The sequence below is a fragment of the Parambassis ranga genome, chromosome 10, assembly GCF_900634625.1.
Source record: "Parambassis ranga chromosome 10, fParRan2.1, whole genome shotgun sequence".
In the NCBI taxonomy this organism is placed as follows: Eukaryota; Metazoa; Chordata; class Actinopteri; family Ambassidae; genus Parambassis; species Parambassis ranga.
Genome location: NC_041031.1, coordinates 17,021,721 through 17,042,138, shown reverse-complemented (window position 1 = coordinate 17,042,138; position 20,418 = coordinate 17,021,721). Strand labels below are relative to the sequence as shown.

Genomic DNA, 20,418 nt, shown 5'->3' with positions numbered 1-20,418 from the left:
AAGCTGTGCTAAGTGACACTTTTTAGGGTGTTTTACTGTTGCACATTCAGGAACAAGGGGCCAGCTCAAGGGTTCAGATGTTATCCAATGTAAGGTTTGCATCATGCCTATTGCACCCTCTCCAGTCTGTCTTTTCTACTCCTCCACCTTCGAATGTTGTGTTATGATTAAGTTTAAATTTATCATCAAGCCAAAATGTTCATGTTTACTTTTTCAAGTAACTTTTGTACATCTTTTCCACTTAGCACAGGACTCTGCAAGTTGTAGAGCAGCTCAGCTTCAGTGTTGACAAGGACGAGTGTGAGTTACGAAGCCAAAAGAAGAGCAGTAAGAAGCACAGTGGTGTTGGTTCAGTGTTAAAAAAGGTAGGTAAATACACACACCTAGAGTTCTGCTACCATAGTTAGCACCCGGCCACCGAGAGGCTGGACTGGAAGGACTTTGATCACCTGTAATAATGTTTGTGATTAGAAAAAAAAAAAAAAAATAAAGAGAAAGAAAGAAACAAATACAGAAGGGAAGGGAAGAATGGGGAAAAAAAAAGAAAAGAGAAAAAAGCCATCAGAAGAGATACATTTCAGATAATGGCAGAATGGCTCCCAGAATCAGTTGAAAAAACCCACACATTAAACCCAAAGTACAGAAATATGAAGTGCAGGTAAAGAACATAGCTGCTTATGATTATTGATGAGCAGCATGTGCGTATGTATGTATGTGTCGTATCATTTTTTGTCAACATATAACATAAAAATTGAAGAATAGAAGACTGTTATGACCATTATTAAAGTTTTATTTGTCCGTCCATATTTGGAAACAGTAGTCAGTAGTTAAGACACATACATACATACATACAGAAACAAATTATGCTCCAGATAAAGGTCCATCAGAGTGTAAGAAGATGTGATTCAGGAACAGTTGGAAAGGTTCTGGACAATGTGCCACAAGTTATCTTTCCCAAATAAAAACAGACTCGGCACAGAACATCACCAGAAGAGTACAAATCTATGCCAAGTCATCATCTAGCAATGCAGCAAATACATCTAACCAGCTAAATTAGCCTGAAATTCCACGTTTTTGGAAGTGTATTTCTATATGAACAGAAATATCACAAATAAATTATGATCGAAATTCAAATAAAATTTCCTGCCTTGCCTTGTGTAGCATGTCTATATCCAAATCATCCAAACCTGTCGCTGGTCTGATTTTAATTTTTTTACCCACTTTTTCCTGTCATGATTTCCAATGTGGAGATTGCAGCACCTGTGGCTCTTCTGCAGCACTCTGACTTGCATTTCAATTGACCCTGGCACCTTTAGTAGGTGGTACTCCCCTGGGCTCGGCCCATTCATCATGGCAGAATGGAATATGTTAACACCAGGATTACACTAAATCAGCCTCGGTCCTGCTGCTAAGTGCTTTATGAATGGGAACAGGACAATAAATTTCTAATGACCTGCACGAGGACGCTCAAGTGCTCGTCTCTGTTCCACCTGTTTGTATGTCCATGTGTTTCTGCATGTGTGGATGCTTTATGTGTGTCATGAATCCTCGGAACAAGAAAAAAAAACAACAAAAAACAAACTCTAAATGACAAGCAGCAGTCAACTGTGTTTCATGTGGGCTATTACTGACAAAAATAACAAAGATTACAGCTTTACCGTTGCGCGGCGTCCGTTTTCGCCGATCACGGAAGGCTGCTCCTGATTGTAGAGCTTCCATTAGGCTATCCATCACACCAGTTTCATCTCCTTCTGTAAGAAACCAGATAACAGAGGATGTTTACAAGATGCTAGGGTCATTAACAGTCCTTACCTGTACAGACAAATACATGTAAGCACACACTTGGATGACTGCGTCATGGTCTAATTTCAGGTATTGTGGTTTTGATGCCTTCTACCTACAGAACCATGAACAGTTATATTGAATGACAATAAGGCAGTGATATGATTATTAATAAGCTAAACACAATCCTTGCAAGTGTATGTGTGTTGAGTCAGAGGACTCTCCCTCATGTGTGTCCACTTTTTTTCAGTAAAGAGCAAGGGGAGGAGGAAAATACACTTAGATTTTAGTTTAGAGTTTAGAGGAGCCTCAGGATGAAAGCATCCAGTGATGGTCATTGACAGATATTCTTTCTGTGGCTAACGCAGGGGAGCTAAGTGCTCTTTACAAAGATTTAGTGTGGAGCCGCTCAATACCCAGGCGCTCTATCATTGTTCAGTCAATGACACGGGGACCGGCCTTCGAAAAACATTCCCCCTGCCCACCGTTCCAGCTGTCGCGTGGATCCATGAAACCAGAGAAGTGGAGGCAGTCAGAAAGGCTACAGGGCCAGGTATGAGAGACTTTAAGTGCTATAAGGGCAACAGCATGACTAGTTGTAGGCACACTGTGCACAGGCAGCACACTGCTCAATGGTAACGGGGTTCAAAAATAAGCTGAGGTTCTATATCTGGGTCATCTATCTTTGCGCCCTAATACTAATGAGTCAGAGGGGCACCCTTTTCATCATTCTGGTCCAGAACAGACATTATTTTAAACTAGGATCATTAGGGTGACTTATTGTGGAGCTGGAGACTTGGCCATCAATTCTTTTGCATATATGAGTGAACTAGCTCTTCCCCAGTGTTTACTATCAGGACAGAGGCATCGTGTTTCTGCACTGTGCTTACAGCTACCGATGAAGGGGAGCGCTCGAAAATAAGTGGAGACAACTGCTACTTTCAGCACACAGCACTTTCCCAAGTACAGGGGTGATCAGTCTATTGTTGCGCGCTCGCACAGGCAAATTGAATTTATGAGCAAAACACGTTGAGACAGAATGGTACCTGATTAATTTTAGGAAATGGCACATATTTCTGCTATTACCAGAGAAAGTCAGCCTTGCAAATGTTTTATCTTCTCCAGCAACAAACCACCCAACCTGCAATCATTCATGCAAATAAACAGAAAGAACACAACTAAGAATAGAACGACATCTTATGCAAATTTTTAAAAAAGAAGCTCTTCAGTCGTACTCACTAATTTTACTCTCTATCTCATTCCTTCTCTTTCTTCCTCAAGTCCTTCCCAAGGGCTACTTTGAAATCAAAGTATCTGTTCCGGCTGTGTGCTGCGCTTAAAAGCAATCCCGATTAAATCAAGCTTAATTAGACCAGCTTTATCAGAACAAAACCAAAGCCGAGCCAAGTAGTGCTTATCTCAAATTGCAGCACTACACCTCAGATAGCAAGCTCATTGGTTTAAAAGGGGGAGCATGGGTTTCGTCTCCTGTGGACCTGAAGAACAATATGGCGAACAACTTGCAGCCTCTATAACTATATCAACTCCCAAGATCTTTAGCTACTCCTTCTTATGTAGGCTAGCAAGGACACATTGTGACTCTGACAGAAGGCAGAACGTGTTAAGTGTCAGGTAAACATTTATCTACAACCACCATGGCACAAGAAACTTTTTGACAGCTCCTTCTTCACTGCCTTCTTCATGGAGACCCAAACATCACAGGGGGCACCTGACACTTTGATCAATTTGTCCTACTTCTAGCTTAACTGTAGCACAATTCATCATTTGTAATGGCCAGGACTTGGGAGCCCTGGTAGACTGGGGTTCAGGGGGGGAGGAGGACTGCAGACACAGAGAACCAAAATGACTAAAATGGGAAGCATACTCCCCAGTCACTTCACAGTGCTCAATTAACTATGTCCTAAGCTGTCTAAAAATCTTAAACTAAAGCAGGTCTTTCTATCAGCAAGAAACTCTTAAGAATAAGCATACTTCAGACTGTATGAACTTACATACAGGGTTATATCTACAAATCTCTACAGACAAGGTTAGTATTTAGTAGGAAAACTGAACATTATTTGACTACACTTATTCCAGTAATCCTCAAAGCAAACTTTCCTCATTACTTGTTGTAACATTGCCCACTTTAACAGACATTTCTGCCTCGTTGCTGCAATTCACTCGTCTTATTTTGAGCTGTTAAACCTAAGGCAAATATTCATCTGCTTCTCATTAGCTGCAGTAGTACATTGCATGGTGGGGGGAATTACAGAAAAGCTAACCTTTTATGCCCAAAGATCTTTCTCAAGAGGAAAGATCCCCTCTGCTCACAGGAAATTGCTTTCTAAATGGGTTAAGATGGGCTAAGACCCAAGACATTGACAAACCCTTCCAGTGATGAAACACCTTGGTGGGCACCTCAACCGACAGCCCAGGGGTCCTTTAATGATCTTATTAAAGCTTGTGGAAGCGTGGAACATGGTTGTGGCTTTCATACTTTCAGGTAATTTCTTAAACAGTTAAACCTTTAAGAGCAGGACTAAAGCTCTATGAAACTCTACCTTCTAGAGAGGAATGGAGTACCTCTGCCATATCTTTCCTGTTGATCACCTCCAATCCTTCACCCCCTCCATTGTTTTATCTGGATATCTGGTGGTACCTGATCACAGAGGGCCGTGCCAAATGTAACCATGAGCCCTAGGGAGTGACTCAGGCTGCAATATATTTACAAGCAGCACTATCACATTTTCTAATTAGAGGGATAACAAGAGCGATGTGCTCTCAGCAGGACCGACATAAACATTTCACACATCAGATTAGTTTTTTCCCAAGAAAAAAAAAAAAAAAATCTGTAAGAAAATGTACAACTAACCAATCCCAGGAGTAGAACACTAAGTAAAATGTGGACAGTAGAAAGCACACGCAAGGCAGAAATGTGAAGAGTTTCTGGGGCTGCAGTTGTGTATGTTGAAGCGGGTTATTCAGAGAAACTAGTGTAGCACAGCAAGGTCATAAAACACCTTCCCGGATACTTGACGACCTGAGTCCTGTGACATTTAATTATTTCTAAAACATACACCGCAGTATGCAAGTGTGGACATACGGAGCTTCAGCTACAGTTACTGCCTGCCTAGTGCCTACACATTTTAATTCAAGTGCATGCTGTATATTTTCTAGAATAGGGCTAAAAATAAGTCAGTGTAAGTCTGACAAAGACAGCATAAGGAAGGGAATTATTGTAGCCTGGCCAGCCATCCTAATTCTCTTTCTATTCTACACAAACATTAGACTGGTCTCTGTGGATGCGAGATGGGCTTCCAGGGGGCGCAACTATCGGACACAGGAAAAACAGAAAAAAATCCATCTGCACACATTTGAATAGACATACAACCAATCATGAAGCATGTGACGAAGGCAGAGCGACAACCAGACCAGTATAAACAAATGACGTCATCCAGTGGAAAACGTACGCCTGAGAATGTTTGTTGGTTTAGTTATAAAAATGTGAAAATCAGTGCAATTAGAAATTCTACAAATAGCGGCAGGCAGCAAGTCGTCATATAATGCCGCCCCATTTCAGATAAACTGTCATGGTAGAACTGGTGGCAAAAGGGGAGGAATTTCAGACCCATTTCACAAAGAAAATTTTCATGCAGTGAGGGTATGGATAGCAAGGCTGGAGACACAAGCTAATAGGTGACAGAGCAAATACGGAAATAAGCAAATAACATCACAAAATCTTTATCTGTACAACACTGCAAAGTAAAGGAACAGCTGTCACCTCAGAACATGACAAAGCTTCTCACTCAATCACTCAAGCAGAATAAAACCTGTGTGTTTTTGAATGAAATGCTGGGCTTTCTTTTTAAACACCAAAGGCATGACATTCCTATAATTATACCGCAGTATCAACAGAGCCTTTTCATAAATTCAATTTGCTATCTGTCATCTCATGCATGTTTTGGGGGGAGAAAACACACAGCAGATCGATTGAGAACTCAATTTCTGATGGCTCACATGCGGCCTTTTGTGATTCACGGGGGAACAGAGAGACAGATAATTCTCAGAATTCTAAAAAGCTTTGTCTAGTACATTCATACGAGCTTCTGATACGATTGCAAACTATAACATCTTGGATCAAGTCACAAGTGAAAGTAGTAGAAACAGTGACAAGTTAGTTGACTCAGTTTATAGCATACAAAACAATCTTCATGGACATACTTTAATCAATCACAGCCATGTTTCTAACTAAATCAAAGTGTTTGACAAATTCAGGCAGAGCAGAGATGTCTATTATCCACTACTACCACCGTCCAACCAGTGCAAATTCCTGAGTCTAATTTGCACTGTAATGAGATCTAATGAGAGCTTGCAGGCTGTGCGCTTGATAAATTGAAACCACTGTGAGCGGGGAACACAGTGAGAGTTTAACCTCACCCATATCACCCTCCATGGCTCCAGTAGAGAAGATGAGAAACAAAAGGAAGAATGAAGAGGAGAGGAACAACTTTTTTTTTCCCTTGCTGCGGATTGTTTTTGAACACATTTGAGCCCATCTGTTCCCCCACAGAAAGTCACCTGTGCAATTAACCTGGACCATTAGCCGTGAAACAAAGGCCTCTGTGAAGGGAGGGGGTGCTGCTTTATGGCCAGGTGGAGAGGCAACAACCACGCTTTCTTTAATCTCAACTCGTCTCTCTACTCGCACTTGTATGCACCTGGTTTTGTGTTATTTTCACACCTGAATTCAGGCAGAACCACCTGCATTACTCAATACTCCATCCTCTTACTGCTCTGCTGGTTTTGAGCCGAGCAACCCCCTTTCACTTGCCTTGCTTCCCTGCTGCCCCAGCAGCTCCTAAGACCTGGGCAGAGAGAGAACACAAGTGCCTGGAGGACAACAGTCGTGCACCTGTTAGATGTATTTCCTTTGTTTTTCCCTCTCCCTTCTTTCACCCTCTCCCTGCTGCCCAACCACCCAACCCTGACAAAAGCTTTGACACAACAACCTCAGAAACTTTTTAGAACGGCCTCAGTCTTTAATTTGTAGGCACACACTGGTCCGCTTGAGTGAAAAAAAGAACAAAAATAATGAGAATGGAAGAATAGGATGGATAGTAAAACAACACATTTGCCTGCTGATTAATCTGGATTGTTTTCCTGGAACAACTTGATGAGCAAGCCCTCTCTAGTCTGGCCAAACTCAATTAGGGATGCTCCCACTACCCTCTACTCTAGGAGGAATAGCAGTGCAGCGACTGCTCCGCTGTGAGGCTCTGTGTAGAGACAGGGTCAGAGAAAGTAAGCTTGGGAAGACGTGTAAGGGAGGGAGAGTGTTTTGAACATGAGAAAGGTGTATCGTGTTTGACATGCATGAAGCAGAGACAAGTGTTGGAGCTCGACTGGCCTGGTCACTGCAGGCCTCATCTCGCAGGCTCAAAGAAAGAGAAATGTCCTGACTGCATGAGACTTCAGGAAACGTGGAAAGAAGTTGGATGTCAACAAGGGAGAGATGAAAGTGGATTAGCCGCCGTGGCGATTTGCATTCTGTGGTGGAACGAAAGCCCCAGCGATGCCCCGAATAGCTGGATGCATGAATAAGTAAACAAACAAAAACAAAAATAAACCCTCCATCTGGATGGATGCTGCCAGGCCCCAAGTGAGAAACAGTAGGGAGGGGAGGCTGGGAAATGTGGAGGGGTGGCTGTGGGGTGGGGTAGGGGAGCGGGGGTGCTTCCACCATAGCCATAACCACACTGTGTTTCCTCTGCTATCATTTACTTCTGCCTCCAGCCTCCCCCGGTAACCATAGTCCTATCCCTATCTGTTCACTGCTTTTGGCTAGTTTGTCCAATACCACCATCAACACACAAGGCAGAGCTCCAACCCAGCACTGACAGATGTTAAGTTGACACACTTTCTCTGAGCCACATGGGGTCATCGTGTCAGGATGCCAGCAGGGCCATGGCGCCTTTCCTCTCTACAGACTGCCCCTTTTTCCATAAGTTAATGCTAAATATAGCTACCCATGCATTTTTACTGACCTCACAGCAGGATGTACACTTTGTTGATGTCTGATTTTAACCATGCGCTCGCTGAAAATTGATCAAACTATATGGCCATGTGCAGAGGTTTAGCTTCAGTAAAGTGTTCTATGTTATCACATTAATAAAATGTTTTTTGATCTGCTCTCTTTCACTATCAGTGCAGCAGGATAAAACGCTGTAAAAGCCGCATACCTCAACCTTAACAAACCTTAACAAAAACAGAAAATAAGTAAAGACAGAGAGAAAAAGACACTGGAATCTGCAAACTTTCTGTATTCACTTGAAGGATTTTAGATGCCATTATGAATTAGAGATAGGGTATGTGCTTATAGGGAAACAGCCTGTGTATTATGGCGGCCATCCACCTCGCTGTGGAGCACTGACATGAATTTCTAGAAGGTAAATAAAACCATTTGAGTAGGCAAAGTACGTTTTGCTGCTGACCCCTGTCCACAGTGGTGTCAGCACATCTATTTGTTTCCTAAAAAATATGGACGCACCAGCTACTGTAGGTAATACACAGACTATGCAACACTGCAAAAGAAAATAAACAATCCATTTTATCATTAGCAGCAACAGAAATCAGTCAACATCCGTTTCAGTGCAGTCAGCAGATTAGATGTAAGTATTGCTGTGGTACAGCAGAGAGACGGTGCAGTCACAATGAGCTTGGTAAATGAAGAAGTGCAGGTGATTTAATTGCAATTGCAGGGACATCAGAGAGGCAGAAGAGGTGTAGTGAGCTACTATTAACATTCAAGGTTCAAGTCCATCCATCCCAGTGCAGATTCTGCTTTTTAAATGAGTGAAACCTTTGGATGGTGGATGCAGAGTTTTGGAATCCAGATCAAGATAACATGTGAACCAAACCCCACATGGGCTGTTTGCATCAGTGAAAAGGCGGTACTGTCTGGGGAAGCTAAATGGATTTGACAATGGGATTTGATGGTCTTTGTAGTGAGGGTAATTCGGTTTGATTGACTGTAAAGTGACTGGTGAGGTCCAGATCTGGGAGGGGAAATGATCAGACATTTGAACCACCCACAAATTAATGAGATTCAACTGTGCCTGAGCTGATTTCACTGAGGAGGAGAAGAACATTTATGAAAGCAGTGGGAGAGAGGAGAGTATGTGAGGAGGGTGAGTGTGCAACAAAGGGAGAGGCATGCAGGAATAGCAGTGACAAAACAGAAAAGACAGAGATGCACGTCTCAGTTCTTCCCAAACTTGAGGTTTCTTGGTCTGTCTCTCGATACAAGACAGTGTACTTCAAACTCCTAATACTGAAAACAGACCATAGAATAATTTCATTTATTTTAGGAAATATTATAATCTTATGAAGGTTTGTTTTATTGTCCCACTTACAAAAAAGATAATGTATTAAATCCTTGCATGTCACTTGTTTATAAGTATCTCTGTACACGTCTCATTTCCTTCTGCTTGGTCTTATAGGGCTAGGCTGAGTTAGGCACCTCGGGGCAGATTGTGATTCTGACTGGAGATAAAGCACAATCTAATACGCTGTTATTTATTAGAATGGGTGTATGACAGCAGATAATCCGGTGCCCTTGTTCCCATCTTTCAAGGTAATGATGGAATTCACCTCTCCATACGGCAGGAGCTTTCAGAGCGGGCCTTGTACTTCTTGCTCTTGCATGTAGTAACAGGAAAATACTTTTCATATTTATAAAGCATCCTAATGCACAAAGAGAGTGTCCATGTCAAAACATCAAAATGACACTTCAGGTAATAAACAGGTAGAAAATTCAGAGTCATTGTATCATAAATACCATTGTTACATTGTGGAAAGGTCTGTCTTTGTTATATTTTACATCAAACATGAAGGCCAAGTCTTGTTCTCTAATATCAGCTTCATTTTCCAAGCTAAGCTGAGGAATACTGACAATCTCTCTTAAAAACATTTCTACTTAGGTTTCTGACCTTCACGTCAGTCCGAGCTATCTCCCCTGGTTATATTGTTTGCCTTGTCTCTGTGCCGTGGCGACACAATGCGAACTTGGAGCCAACCTGTCCACCCCACCACTGCTTGTCAGCACTTGTCTATGATCACCTAGCTGGCATGGCTGCGAAGCAGGTATGCACTGGCCTACCGGCAGCTGTCAGTGTCACACAAAGCCATCAATCCACATCTCCAGCACTGTCATTCTTGACAGGGCTCTGCCAGCCACAACCAGCCGGCCGGCTGCACGGAAATATGTCACTTTAGTTTAACATGCCACAGTAATAGACACTTGAATTTGAGAAATTTGCTTTGGTAAACAAAAGAAACACACACACACACACACACACACACACTGACATTGTGCATTAAGAGTAGAAAACACAAAATGACAAGGACATGTAGAGCTATAGAATCAGGACAAGCACAAATGCCATTTATATGAATTGTTTACATTACATTGCTGAGTTATACAATACACAAAAAATTATAAACACTGCAGTACTCCAGCCTAACTAACCTTACCAACTGATTCTACTCATATTTAGTAAATGCGATGCTTTTCACGGAGAGTAGCCCACTTTTATTTATGTAAACATACACTATACACATCCTCACAGTGTGAAAGGTTGACAAGGAGGATGCATAAATAGAAGCTGCAGGCCCATCATTGTCAACATGCCAACTGCTCTCTGCAGAGGATCATACAGACGTGGAGACCTCGTTCTAGCAGGGCTAGCTGAAGGAGAAAAATGCCTCAACAACTATCAGCGGCAAGCCTCTTCAAAGTGTCTCCTTAAATTACTGGACATTTCGTTAAATGTGTATGACTGCCATATTTTTTTTAACTATTGTTTAAACAACTTTCGGGTGGTGTGCGCACAAAGATAATTACATTACAGATGATTATAATATGTGTTCGAAGCTATATTATTTTATAAACACTGTGCCAAAACCTATTTTCCCACTATAATATTCCCACAGAACAATCCAATGTATGGATCTATATTCAGCTGCTGTCTGCAAGCTGTTGCAGTGGATTGAGGTGGCTCTAATTCAGCATGTAAAAAATATGATCACTTTGTAAATAAAACGTAATCATAAAAACAGCATCTGTGGAGCCTCTGTGTGTGTTTTTAGGGTTTCCTTGTAATAGTGTTTTAGGGATATTGAAATAATTGATGGTACAAAAAGCTACTATTCCTGTCAAACGTTCCCATTCTGAGATCTAAAAATGGTGCATTAATGGATTCATGGATGAGATGCTATGAGTGAAATCAACAGAGATAGCAGACAGCTCATAAAAGCAGTTATAAAACTCTCAGGTTACAGCCCGCATGCTTCTAAACTTAATGTTCTTCAGGTTGGCCATGAAAATGTTTTTCCAGCTTCTGGGACTATTCACTTGCCGGGTTTAGTTGAAGTTTCTCAGGTCAGAGAAAAGTCAACAAAAAAATATGCAAAATATAAAAACTCTGTCATTTCTCCGGTACGACCTGAGAGAAACGCCTGCTCTAAATGAAATGTTCCCCTAACTTTTATATCCTAGTTATTTGTCCATTCCTATGTGCCTTATGCCAAGCTGCATTGTGCTCAAAGAAACAAGTGTGCTTCCCGGCTCTGTTCAAAGCTTACTGAATTTGACTGGGGTCCACAGTTGACATGTGGGTTCAGACACTTGCCCCAGACGGGGGCAGTGACCCTGGTGAAGCCAGCCGAGCAAGCAGGCGGCCAGAGGGGCCTGGTACTCCTCATACATGCCTTAGAGAAGGAAAGTCCAGATGCTATTCCATGCTCTGGCTCTTGACACACTCAGCATGCTGCTCATGACATTGCCTCATGAGCTGCAATAAAAAAAAAAAAAAAAAAACTATCCTGCTGCGAACCATCCTCCTCTGTTTTAGACAGAAGCATTAGTTTGGCTTTATTCTGCAGTGTTCAACAGTTATTTCCAGTGTAGTGAAGTGATTTAGTAAATGTTGAACATCTGGTCAGTTCCAGAGAATATGGAAACCCACTTAGAGCAAATTAAAACAAATGGGGTGACTGGGTAATGATTTCATAAGCAATTTCCTACATTAGGATTTCTAATACTTCACAAAGAAAACGTGTTTAGTGCTGCACTTGTCTCATCTATCAATCATGCTTGTTGAAGGAGTTCGCAGGGTGTTGAACATGGAGACAGCACAATCGTGAGTTTATCAACTGGGAAATGGGATTTTTATTTTTATCAGTTTCCTAAAAGCATTTGTCTGTAACCACTCCCCCCCCCGCCCCACCCTGCCTGGTGCCATCCTGGCAAACGCTAAATGAATTAAACTCTCATTAAATATGCATTTCATTGTTAATCATTTGCAAGCGAAGAGGATTAGGTTGCAATTTGTGAAATGACATAAAATCTATCCCTTCTTAAAAAAAAAAAAAACAATTGAAAAACAATAGTATGATGCATCTAGTGGACATTTAAGCAACACAACAGATAAATCAGTAAATCCATAAAAAAAGATAAGACACCGACCTGTGGATAATTCTCTTAAAACAATAGCCATATGTTTACTCCATCTGCTCATGCTGTAAATATGGGCTATCTATCTATCTATCTATCTATCTATCTATCTATCTATCTATCTATCTATCTATCTATCTATCTATCTATCTATCATCCATCTATCATCCATCCATCTATGGCTGAAGACAAGAATAGATATATTGAAGTATCCATTTCAGTGTTTGAATTAGCTTTTCCACCTACAATGCAAAATTAATGCTGAAAATGTTTGGACATGATTAATTGATAGTAAGAGAATTCAAACAAGCCTCTTTGTGCCGTACACTACCTTATTTTTCCTCAGCCTTCATAGAAAACACAACTGATGCTCAACATGAAATATTGATGTGAAAAGTCTCCTCTAATAACTAACTCTTCAAATATCTGAAGCACATGTAGAATTTTAGAACAGAATGGGAGAGAAGAGCCAACACTCTCAAGCCAAGGCTGTCAACTGGGGAGGAGTGGATGCACAAAAAAAGAAAAGGCAGGCAACATAAAAAAAAAAAAAACAAAAAAAAAAACACTGAATATCCTGCGATGTGTGCTCCAACCAAACAGCTTAAAGGGGAAACACAAGTGTAAACCACCAGGCTGCTGTGACCTTCAACCTGATTCTGGCTCAGGTTTGCATTCACAGGATTCATTTAAAAGGCTCTGGGTTTGATTGTCCTTTCTATGATTATGTTTTACACAGAGACAAGTTAGTAGTAAAAAAAATATTCAAGGTTTAATGAAAATGTGTAGTCAAAGCTGGTAAGGACCTTGGCGAAGAAAAAAAAAAACACAGGCGCTGCGGCTTAGAACATCTTGAATTTAAAAGTGTGCATTTCATAACTTCCAAGGTCATCGTCATCGCGACAGTCCACTGAGCTAGGTGTTGGCGCGGAGCACAATCCCCACTATCTCCTAGGCTGCAGGCAACGTTGCCCATGTCATCCTCATGTTTTATTCATGCGAGTCATATTATGGCATTCAGAAACTGAGATCAAAATCTGCTCTGGCAGAAACATTTAATATCATACCTCCTTCTCTATCCTTCTCCATCTGGTTAGCTAGAATAAGAGAGAAGGGCAGACAGCTTCCTACAGCTCAGCCATGTTGGATTATTAAAAGTGAAGCTTTCAGAGAGGTCACTGCTCAGGAAAAAAAAAAAAGTGCAGCGTGCATCAATTATCTCGGAGAGTTTGTGGCATACTGAACGCTGTCTTGTCACATTTCCCAAGATGGCTGAGCTACAGAGAGGTCCTTGGCTAGTACTGACATTTAGAAGCTGGTGAATTGTGGAAATCCCAGTATGTTTGTCAAAAAAAACGGACAAAAGACCACACTGACTGCTTGCAAAGCCCCTCCGGGCTTGAAATTCCTTCTCAATGTCATTGGCATAACAAGACACAAGACTCCAGCTCTGTCACTCTAATTTTTCAAGTGTGAACAACTGCAACTTACACTGATCAATACGTGGCTTACTGTTATTGCTGGAGGACAATGGAGGAAATTCACACACACACACACACAAAAGCATAACACTGCAAACAGTGTTGACAAAACACTGCTGCTGTTTTTTCTCTCGTGTTTTTTGCACATGAGCAATAAAAAAATAATAACAATGTGGCATCTACAGAGAAATCTTTAGTAACCTGATTACCACTGTAAAAATGGACACTACCTTAGTATGATTATTTATTTTTTCATTAACTGTGTAGCTCTTATATTGACCAGGTCCACCTAAATTTAGAGGTTTTACATACATTAACTCGCCATCACCACACGGGGCTACATAGCAATGCAAAGCTCAATAGCCTTTGTGCTTATTCCAATAACTGGTGATATCACTGTACCGTAAGACTGATATATCTTACTAAAAATGTGGAGAATATATACTGTAGGAGAATCTGTTTTTGTCTCTATTCAAAGCAGCATAACCTCTCTGTTGTTTGGAAGCATTGTAGCAGCTATAGATGTAAATATAAGATTCCTTCACAGCTAAAAAAGATGACTTCCCTCACTCCTACACATTATCCTTTTGCTTCTGAGTTCAACTCTATATGAGGGAAAATTCCATAAATCCCCCCCTCCTGTTCTAGTCCTCCAAACTCCCCACCTGCCTCCTCGTCTCCGCCTCTGTGGCGGCACAGGGAGAAGTGACATACCTTTGTTCATGTCAATCAGCTGCTTCTTCTTCTGCTGGCGCTCCTGCTTCTCGCGCTCTGCTTTCTCCTTCGCCAGCTTGGCTCTCTTGATCTTCTCCTCCATCTCCCTCTTCTTGTGGTTTTCCTTTACTGCTTCCTGATGAGGCACACACACACACACAGATAAAATCAGAATCTGGCTCCTGCCACCACCACTCTTTTAGTGCCTTCACTTCTATATAGTGTTCAGACACAGAAGCATGCCATCAGCAGATTTTTATTCAGAGAGGGGTTTGATAGTTGGAGATAAGCTGCTGGAATAAACAATATATCATGCTTGTGTATGAGCTTTTCTAAATATAAGCCTATTTGTCTGCAAGGCATCCAGCCTGCTTTGCATCTTTTCAATAACACAAAGAGGTGATATGTTGTCAATAATACATCAATATTGCATTTTATGCATACATTTAAAGAAATGCTCGATGATCACCACACATGCTGGTACAGTATATTTCCTGTGACTATATGGGGGAAGCTATTACATGCAAAATGAGCAGTGTAGCAGCAGTGTGCCAGTCTCTGGGGAGGGAGAAAGAGATATCCTCCTCCTCCTCCTCCTCCTTCGTGACCAGCTGAAATGTCAGGAAGGAGTCAGAGAAAGAGAGATAATCAACAGTATGTATTCAGCCTTTACAAATGTGTCAGTTTGTTCTTGAGCCAACAGAGAATAAGATGCAACTGTGTGACCTTTGGAGACAACAAAATGTTCGCTCATCTCAAGCCTGTGGCGTAGCCTTGAACAGGAGCCATCATAGGTGTAAGTATGTGTGTGAGAAAGAGGTCATACTATATGTGCATACGAGTTAGTGCATGTGTGTGTGTGTGTGTGTGTGTGTGTGCATGCAGTATGCCGGAGTCCATGAGCATTTCATCTCATCTGTGGTGTGCCCACTCCTCCACCCCCTGCACCCCTGCCCCTTTAGTATACATATGCGTGTGTGTGTGTGCGTGTGTCAGTAAGTGAAGGCATGGCCCTGTCTGTGCACTGATATAATAAGTGGCGACAGTAGGCCCCCATCTAATGCCCCTGTGGTCCTGATGTGTGTGTCGTGTTGGCAGCTAAGACAGAGGGATTACGGGGATTGTGGGGAAGGAACAAGGAAAGAGCAGCTCATCATGCCAGTCAATAGCAGAGCTTTTCTCCACGTCCAAGGACACAAGCCCTCATTGTCACTGTCTCCTTGTTAGATGACAAGGGCAATGAGAGAGGGGGGATGTAATGATGTTCAAGTAAGAAATACAGAAAAAAAGAGCTAAATAATAGGGAAGAATGAGTCTGATTTCATATTATGTGCATTACAAAATTTTTTTTTTTTTTGTCACTGCAGCAGATACATATCAGCAAACACAATCAGGACTCACTCAAGTCAGCCTGTATTTTATCACCACATCAACACTGCGTAAATGATACAACTACACTATTGATTGTGTGCACTTTGCTGCTGTTTTCAATTAGAGTGGATGAAAGGTGTGCTTTGTATTCAGTAAATGAAAGAGTTAACCTGTTTGTTTAAATAATGGGCAGCTCCGGCATCACAGGACAGGATTCAATTCACTTCTGCAATAATATCACTGCAATGCTCAATATCTGCGCCATAAGTTAAAAGATAAATTATGCAGATTACAAATAAAATCCTGTCGGCAAAACTTATTTTAAACAAACAACTAATTCTGACTGTAAACATGATTATGCAACATAATTATGTTGCTCTAATCAAACAGCACCACTAATTAGCATAGCATCAAGTGTGTGTTCACTGTTCTCTTATTTTTCCCTTTACCATGCTCTTTGATGGCCCTTATTTTGCTGTCGGCAACAACCGATTGTATCAGGTCTCGTTTTCTTGGCAACTGTGTGTATTGTAGGAGGACATACAAAAGAAAACTATTCTCACGAGATGTGTTTTTTTAAAAATAGTCTTTAGTGCCAGCTCCAGATTTAAACCTCACTGGAACAAAACACAACAGATCTGGTTCCTTTTGAATCTGCTCAGATATTTTGGATGAATTCCAACAATGTTTAGAAAAACCCACACAGCACATTTTGTGTCTTGATGCACTTAAGACAAATGTCAAATACCTACAATGTGATATCGACCATGGAAACATGGTATACTGTCATGGTGAAGCTTCTCACTATGATAACTGGGGTACAGGTGGCTTAATTTGTCGTTTTAATCAAAAGAATCTTCAGTAACAGTAAAAATGGTGTAAAACATATTCAGGATAGGGTTCATTGACCTTTGTTGATCAACAAAAATATAATCAGTTAAGTTAATGTAGCTTCTTGTGTTGTTTAAACTTTAATCTTAAAATGTGCCATGTGTGCCACATCAATTTATTACAGGCACATTGGTTATTGAACACACACAAGCTGTCCTCGATTCTTGCCCTATCTGGTAATGTAAGACTTTCTCTTCCATAACTCCAGTCACATAATGACTGATGATGAGATCATGAGAATTTTACCTAAAACCTAAAACCCTTACCCTTTAGTTCAACATAGTGTGTAATGATGGCAGGTAACACAGCTGAAGTGGCACATAGTTGCTTTCAGGCCCTGAGGTGGTGATTGCACATCACACTCATGGCCTCTGTAGTGTGTGAGACGTAGATTATAAATGCTCCTCTGTCTATACCTGCCTGGAAAACTGAATGCTGTGTAAACGACAGGTCCAATCTACCAACAAAGAGCAGGCAGAAATTTCCCTTTTCCAGGTCTGCTCTTTCAATAATTCATGAAATGTATTTGCTGTTCTTCCTTGACCCTGCACAAGACAATACATCTCCCACTGCATGCTTTCCCTTGTATGCATACAAGTTTGCCCGTCCAATGAGGGAGCAATAAGTATTTCCAACTGCTCAGTTGTGCCCAGTGATCTCACACAGAGTGTCACTGCTATATCTCATTTGAATTTTACAAACACTACAACGCCTGGGCTTTAAGCAGCAAATGTGTTTATTAGCCATCTGTTACACTGCAGGCCAGGATGTGAGGGGAAATGGCTTCAAGAAGTTATAGGTTACAGATTGTGAGACTTCTGCTCTGTGGTGTACATGTATTCCCATATTGATAGGTGACCTCTAAAATCTGCTGCAATGAATTTAATGACTCTGTCACATTGCTGTAAGTGAAGACACAGAGGAAACATGACAGTGATTCAGCAAGGAGGTGAGGGAGAGCAGCTCTGTCATCCTCAGCATCATCGGCATGATTATGGTAATTTCTCATATTGTGACGGAATTAGCAAGCTTTAGAAATATCAAATGGGCTCAGAATGGACGCATGCACCGCACCACACACACACACACACACACACACACACACACACACACACACACACACACACACACACACACACACACACTCACAAGCCATCATTCTAATCTCTTAGATGCTCTATCTTGCTACTTTGCGAACCCGGTCTGGGTCTTTTGGTCTTATTAGAAAGTCACTCAATTAACAAGGAAGACTGTTAGCTCATCCCAGCCCATCTGCTGTGCTTTGATAACTCATTAATGAAAAAAAATCCTCATCCCCATGCTCCTGGTCAGGATTACGTACACACACCCTGCGATTGCATTTCACTCATACTCTATTTCAGAATATGGCAGCAGCATTAAATTAACAAATTGTTGGACTCTTGTTGGAATACTGACTCCATGTACTGAAATCAAATAATATTTCATTGGCCACAGAAAAAAAAAGACACAGAGAGAGAGAGAGAGAGAGAGAGAATGGGATGGGAGTGAGGGAGAGAAAGAGAATGAAACAGAAGGAAAATAGAGTTAATGGATTCTCTTATCAGTTACATTCAGTTCTGTGAGGACTGTCTGTCAATGCATTTACTCAAATGCCTTATGTCGGTCGGGTGCATTAAGCCCGAGCTTTTTAGTAAAAGCAATTTAGGGTGACTGTATTGCAATGGAATTCTTTAATACTGCAGATGCTTTGTGCTGTGAATGCATTACACAGAGCAATGCAACATAGACGGAAGTGAATCAAACAACTCAATGTCTCAATGTTGAAATAAATGTCTGAGGCACACCAGACGTGTCAAGAAGTTAAATTTAGTCAAATTATTAACTGACGGGAAGTCATAGCATTCATTTGAATGAATCAGCGAAGGTTCATGTAGGTCAGCTTTTTTACAAGATAAATTACGAGCATGCATCTCCCCGAAAATTCCTTTGCACTGACAAGAAAAGCTGAGGACGAGGAGAAGCAGTGAGCCCAGTTGTTTTCACAGGGTAAGAAAATAAAAACAACACTCAACAACCATCGATTCCTTCTGCTCTGCAAGCAGATGGGATTAGCCTTTCTGTCAGCTGAGCTGAAGAACCAAAAACTATAAATAATATCTGAAGAATATGGTGATTAAAGGATTGTTTTTATATGAATATATTAACTTATCAACAGCATATCCCACCCATTTCACAACACCAGATCCCACTCACATCCCTCCCCTAAACCATAGCAGGAAAGTTTAAATCAGCAATAAAATATTCATATGCAGCTATTTGCTTGAGAGAATAATTTATTTTCTTGGGTGGAAGCCTCTTTTAGAGATATGCAACTCTGGAATCCTTGAGGGAGCGTTGTGCTGTGTGTTTGTGCACTTTGATCAGTGGGAATGAAAAGTTGGTTTCAGATGGGGATCAGAGTAGAGAGAGGAGAAGGATTCAGACAAGGGGACCTTGCCATTCATGTTAATGGATTGTGAAGACTGAGAGTATGCCGTCTGGACACCATGTCATCATCCTGACACCGGGGGCTTTTGGTGCGCTGCCAGGAGGGACGGATTGACTGTACGAGGTGGAAAAGCAAAGATGCTTGAATAAATGTTTAACAGACTACTCAGCGGAACAGGAACTCTTCCTCTGTTCTGAAGTGATGTGTTTACCTTACCATCAATATTACCTCTACACAGCTAATCTGCTTTGACCTTTATTCACTACTCTAAGAAGCTGGAATGTTTTCGTTCCTTTTAATCCTAATTATATTCCAATTTCAAATGTACCCCTATAGTAAATTTTTCTCGCTTGTGTATACAGCTCTACCTGTATTACTCAACGTAAACAGCAATTGTGCTGATGTGTTTACTGAAAGTTCATAATTATTTAAGTAAAATCATAAATCTTACTGCCACGCGTGCAATTTTAAACTTTCAGGCATAAAGCAAAACTGATTAATTTCATAACTCGACAAACTTCTAACCAAAGTCCTCCTTTGATTTATTACATTTTACAAAATTCAGCAGAATCTAACGTGCCCTGCGGTGACCGCACACTCACATGCATAAACCTAAGCAGCTCCAAGCTAATGAAGCTGTGTTTAACAGGTTAAGAAGATTGCCCGAGCCTCCTTTATCAGTAAAACACTCATCACACTCTGAGCATCCCAGCTTTAAAATAATATATTCTAATCTGTTTTAGAACTTTGTCTTTCTTCACTTTTGATTTAGTGCTAGAAGTTTCTTAATTATTACAGAAGAAGAAGAAAAAAAAAACCTTTCTGTGCACCATACCAAAAAAAAAAAGCTACCTACAAGGACAAGAAGAACATCAACAAGATGTGGTTGTGGAGAAAGAGGTTATGTTTTATATCAAGGAAAAAATAATTGGACTAAAAGATGAGCTACGGGAAGAAACTGCATAGAAGGAGAGCACGGCAGGGGAACAGTGAAATAACTTAAAAATACAAAAACTGAAGTGTGTCAGGACCACCCAAGGAAACACAGGGTAAATATTAGAGTAACCAAGTGTTCAAGAAGTGAAGAAACTAAAGAAAAAAAGAGCAATAACGGTAAAGTCTTTGTGGTTGTCTTACAGTGAAAAGGGTGTGTTTGAAATATAAGGATGAGGATGATTTGGATGAAAGTTTTATAA

At 41.0% G+C, this 20,418-nt stretch overlaps 1 protein-coding gene across 5 annotated transcripts in view; it reads right to left on the bottom strand.

Annotated features, from left to right (window-relative positions):
• Positions 1-20,418, bottom strand: part of diaph2 (diaphanous-related formin 2) — a 327,687-nt gene that overhangs the window by 41,759 nt on the left and 265,510 nt on the right. For 4 of the 5 annotated variants that reach the window (XM_028415521.1, XM_028415523.1, XM_028415524.1 and 1 more), the window contains 3 exons: positions 14,491-14,626; positions 1,659-1,751; positions 384-449 (listed from right to left, as the gene is read on the bottom strand). In XM_028415521.1, the coding sequence (XP_028271322.1) occupies positions 384-449; positions 1,659-1,751; positions 14,491-14,626 (295 nt within the window). The remainder of the gene's footprint in view (positions 1-383; positions 450-1,658; positions 1,752-14,490; positions 14,627-20,418) is intronic. The other variant, XM_028415525.1, reaches the window with a different exon arrangement.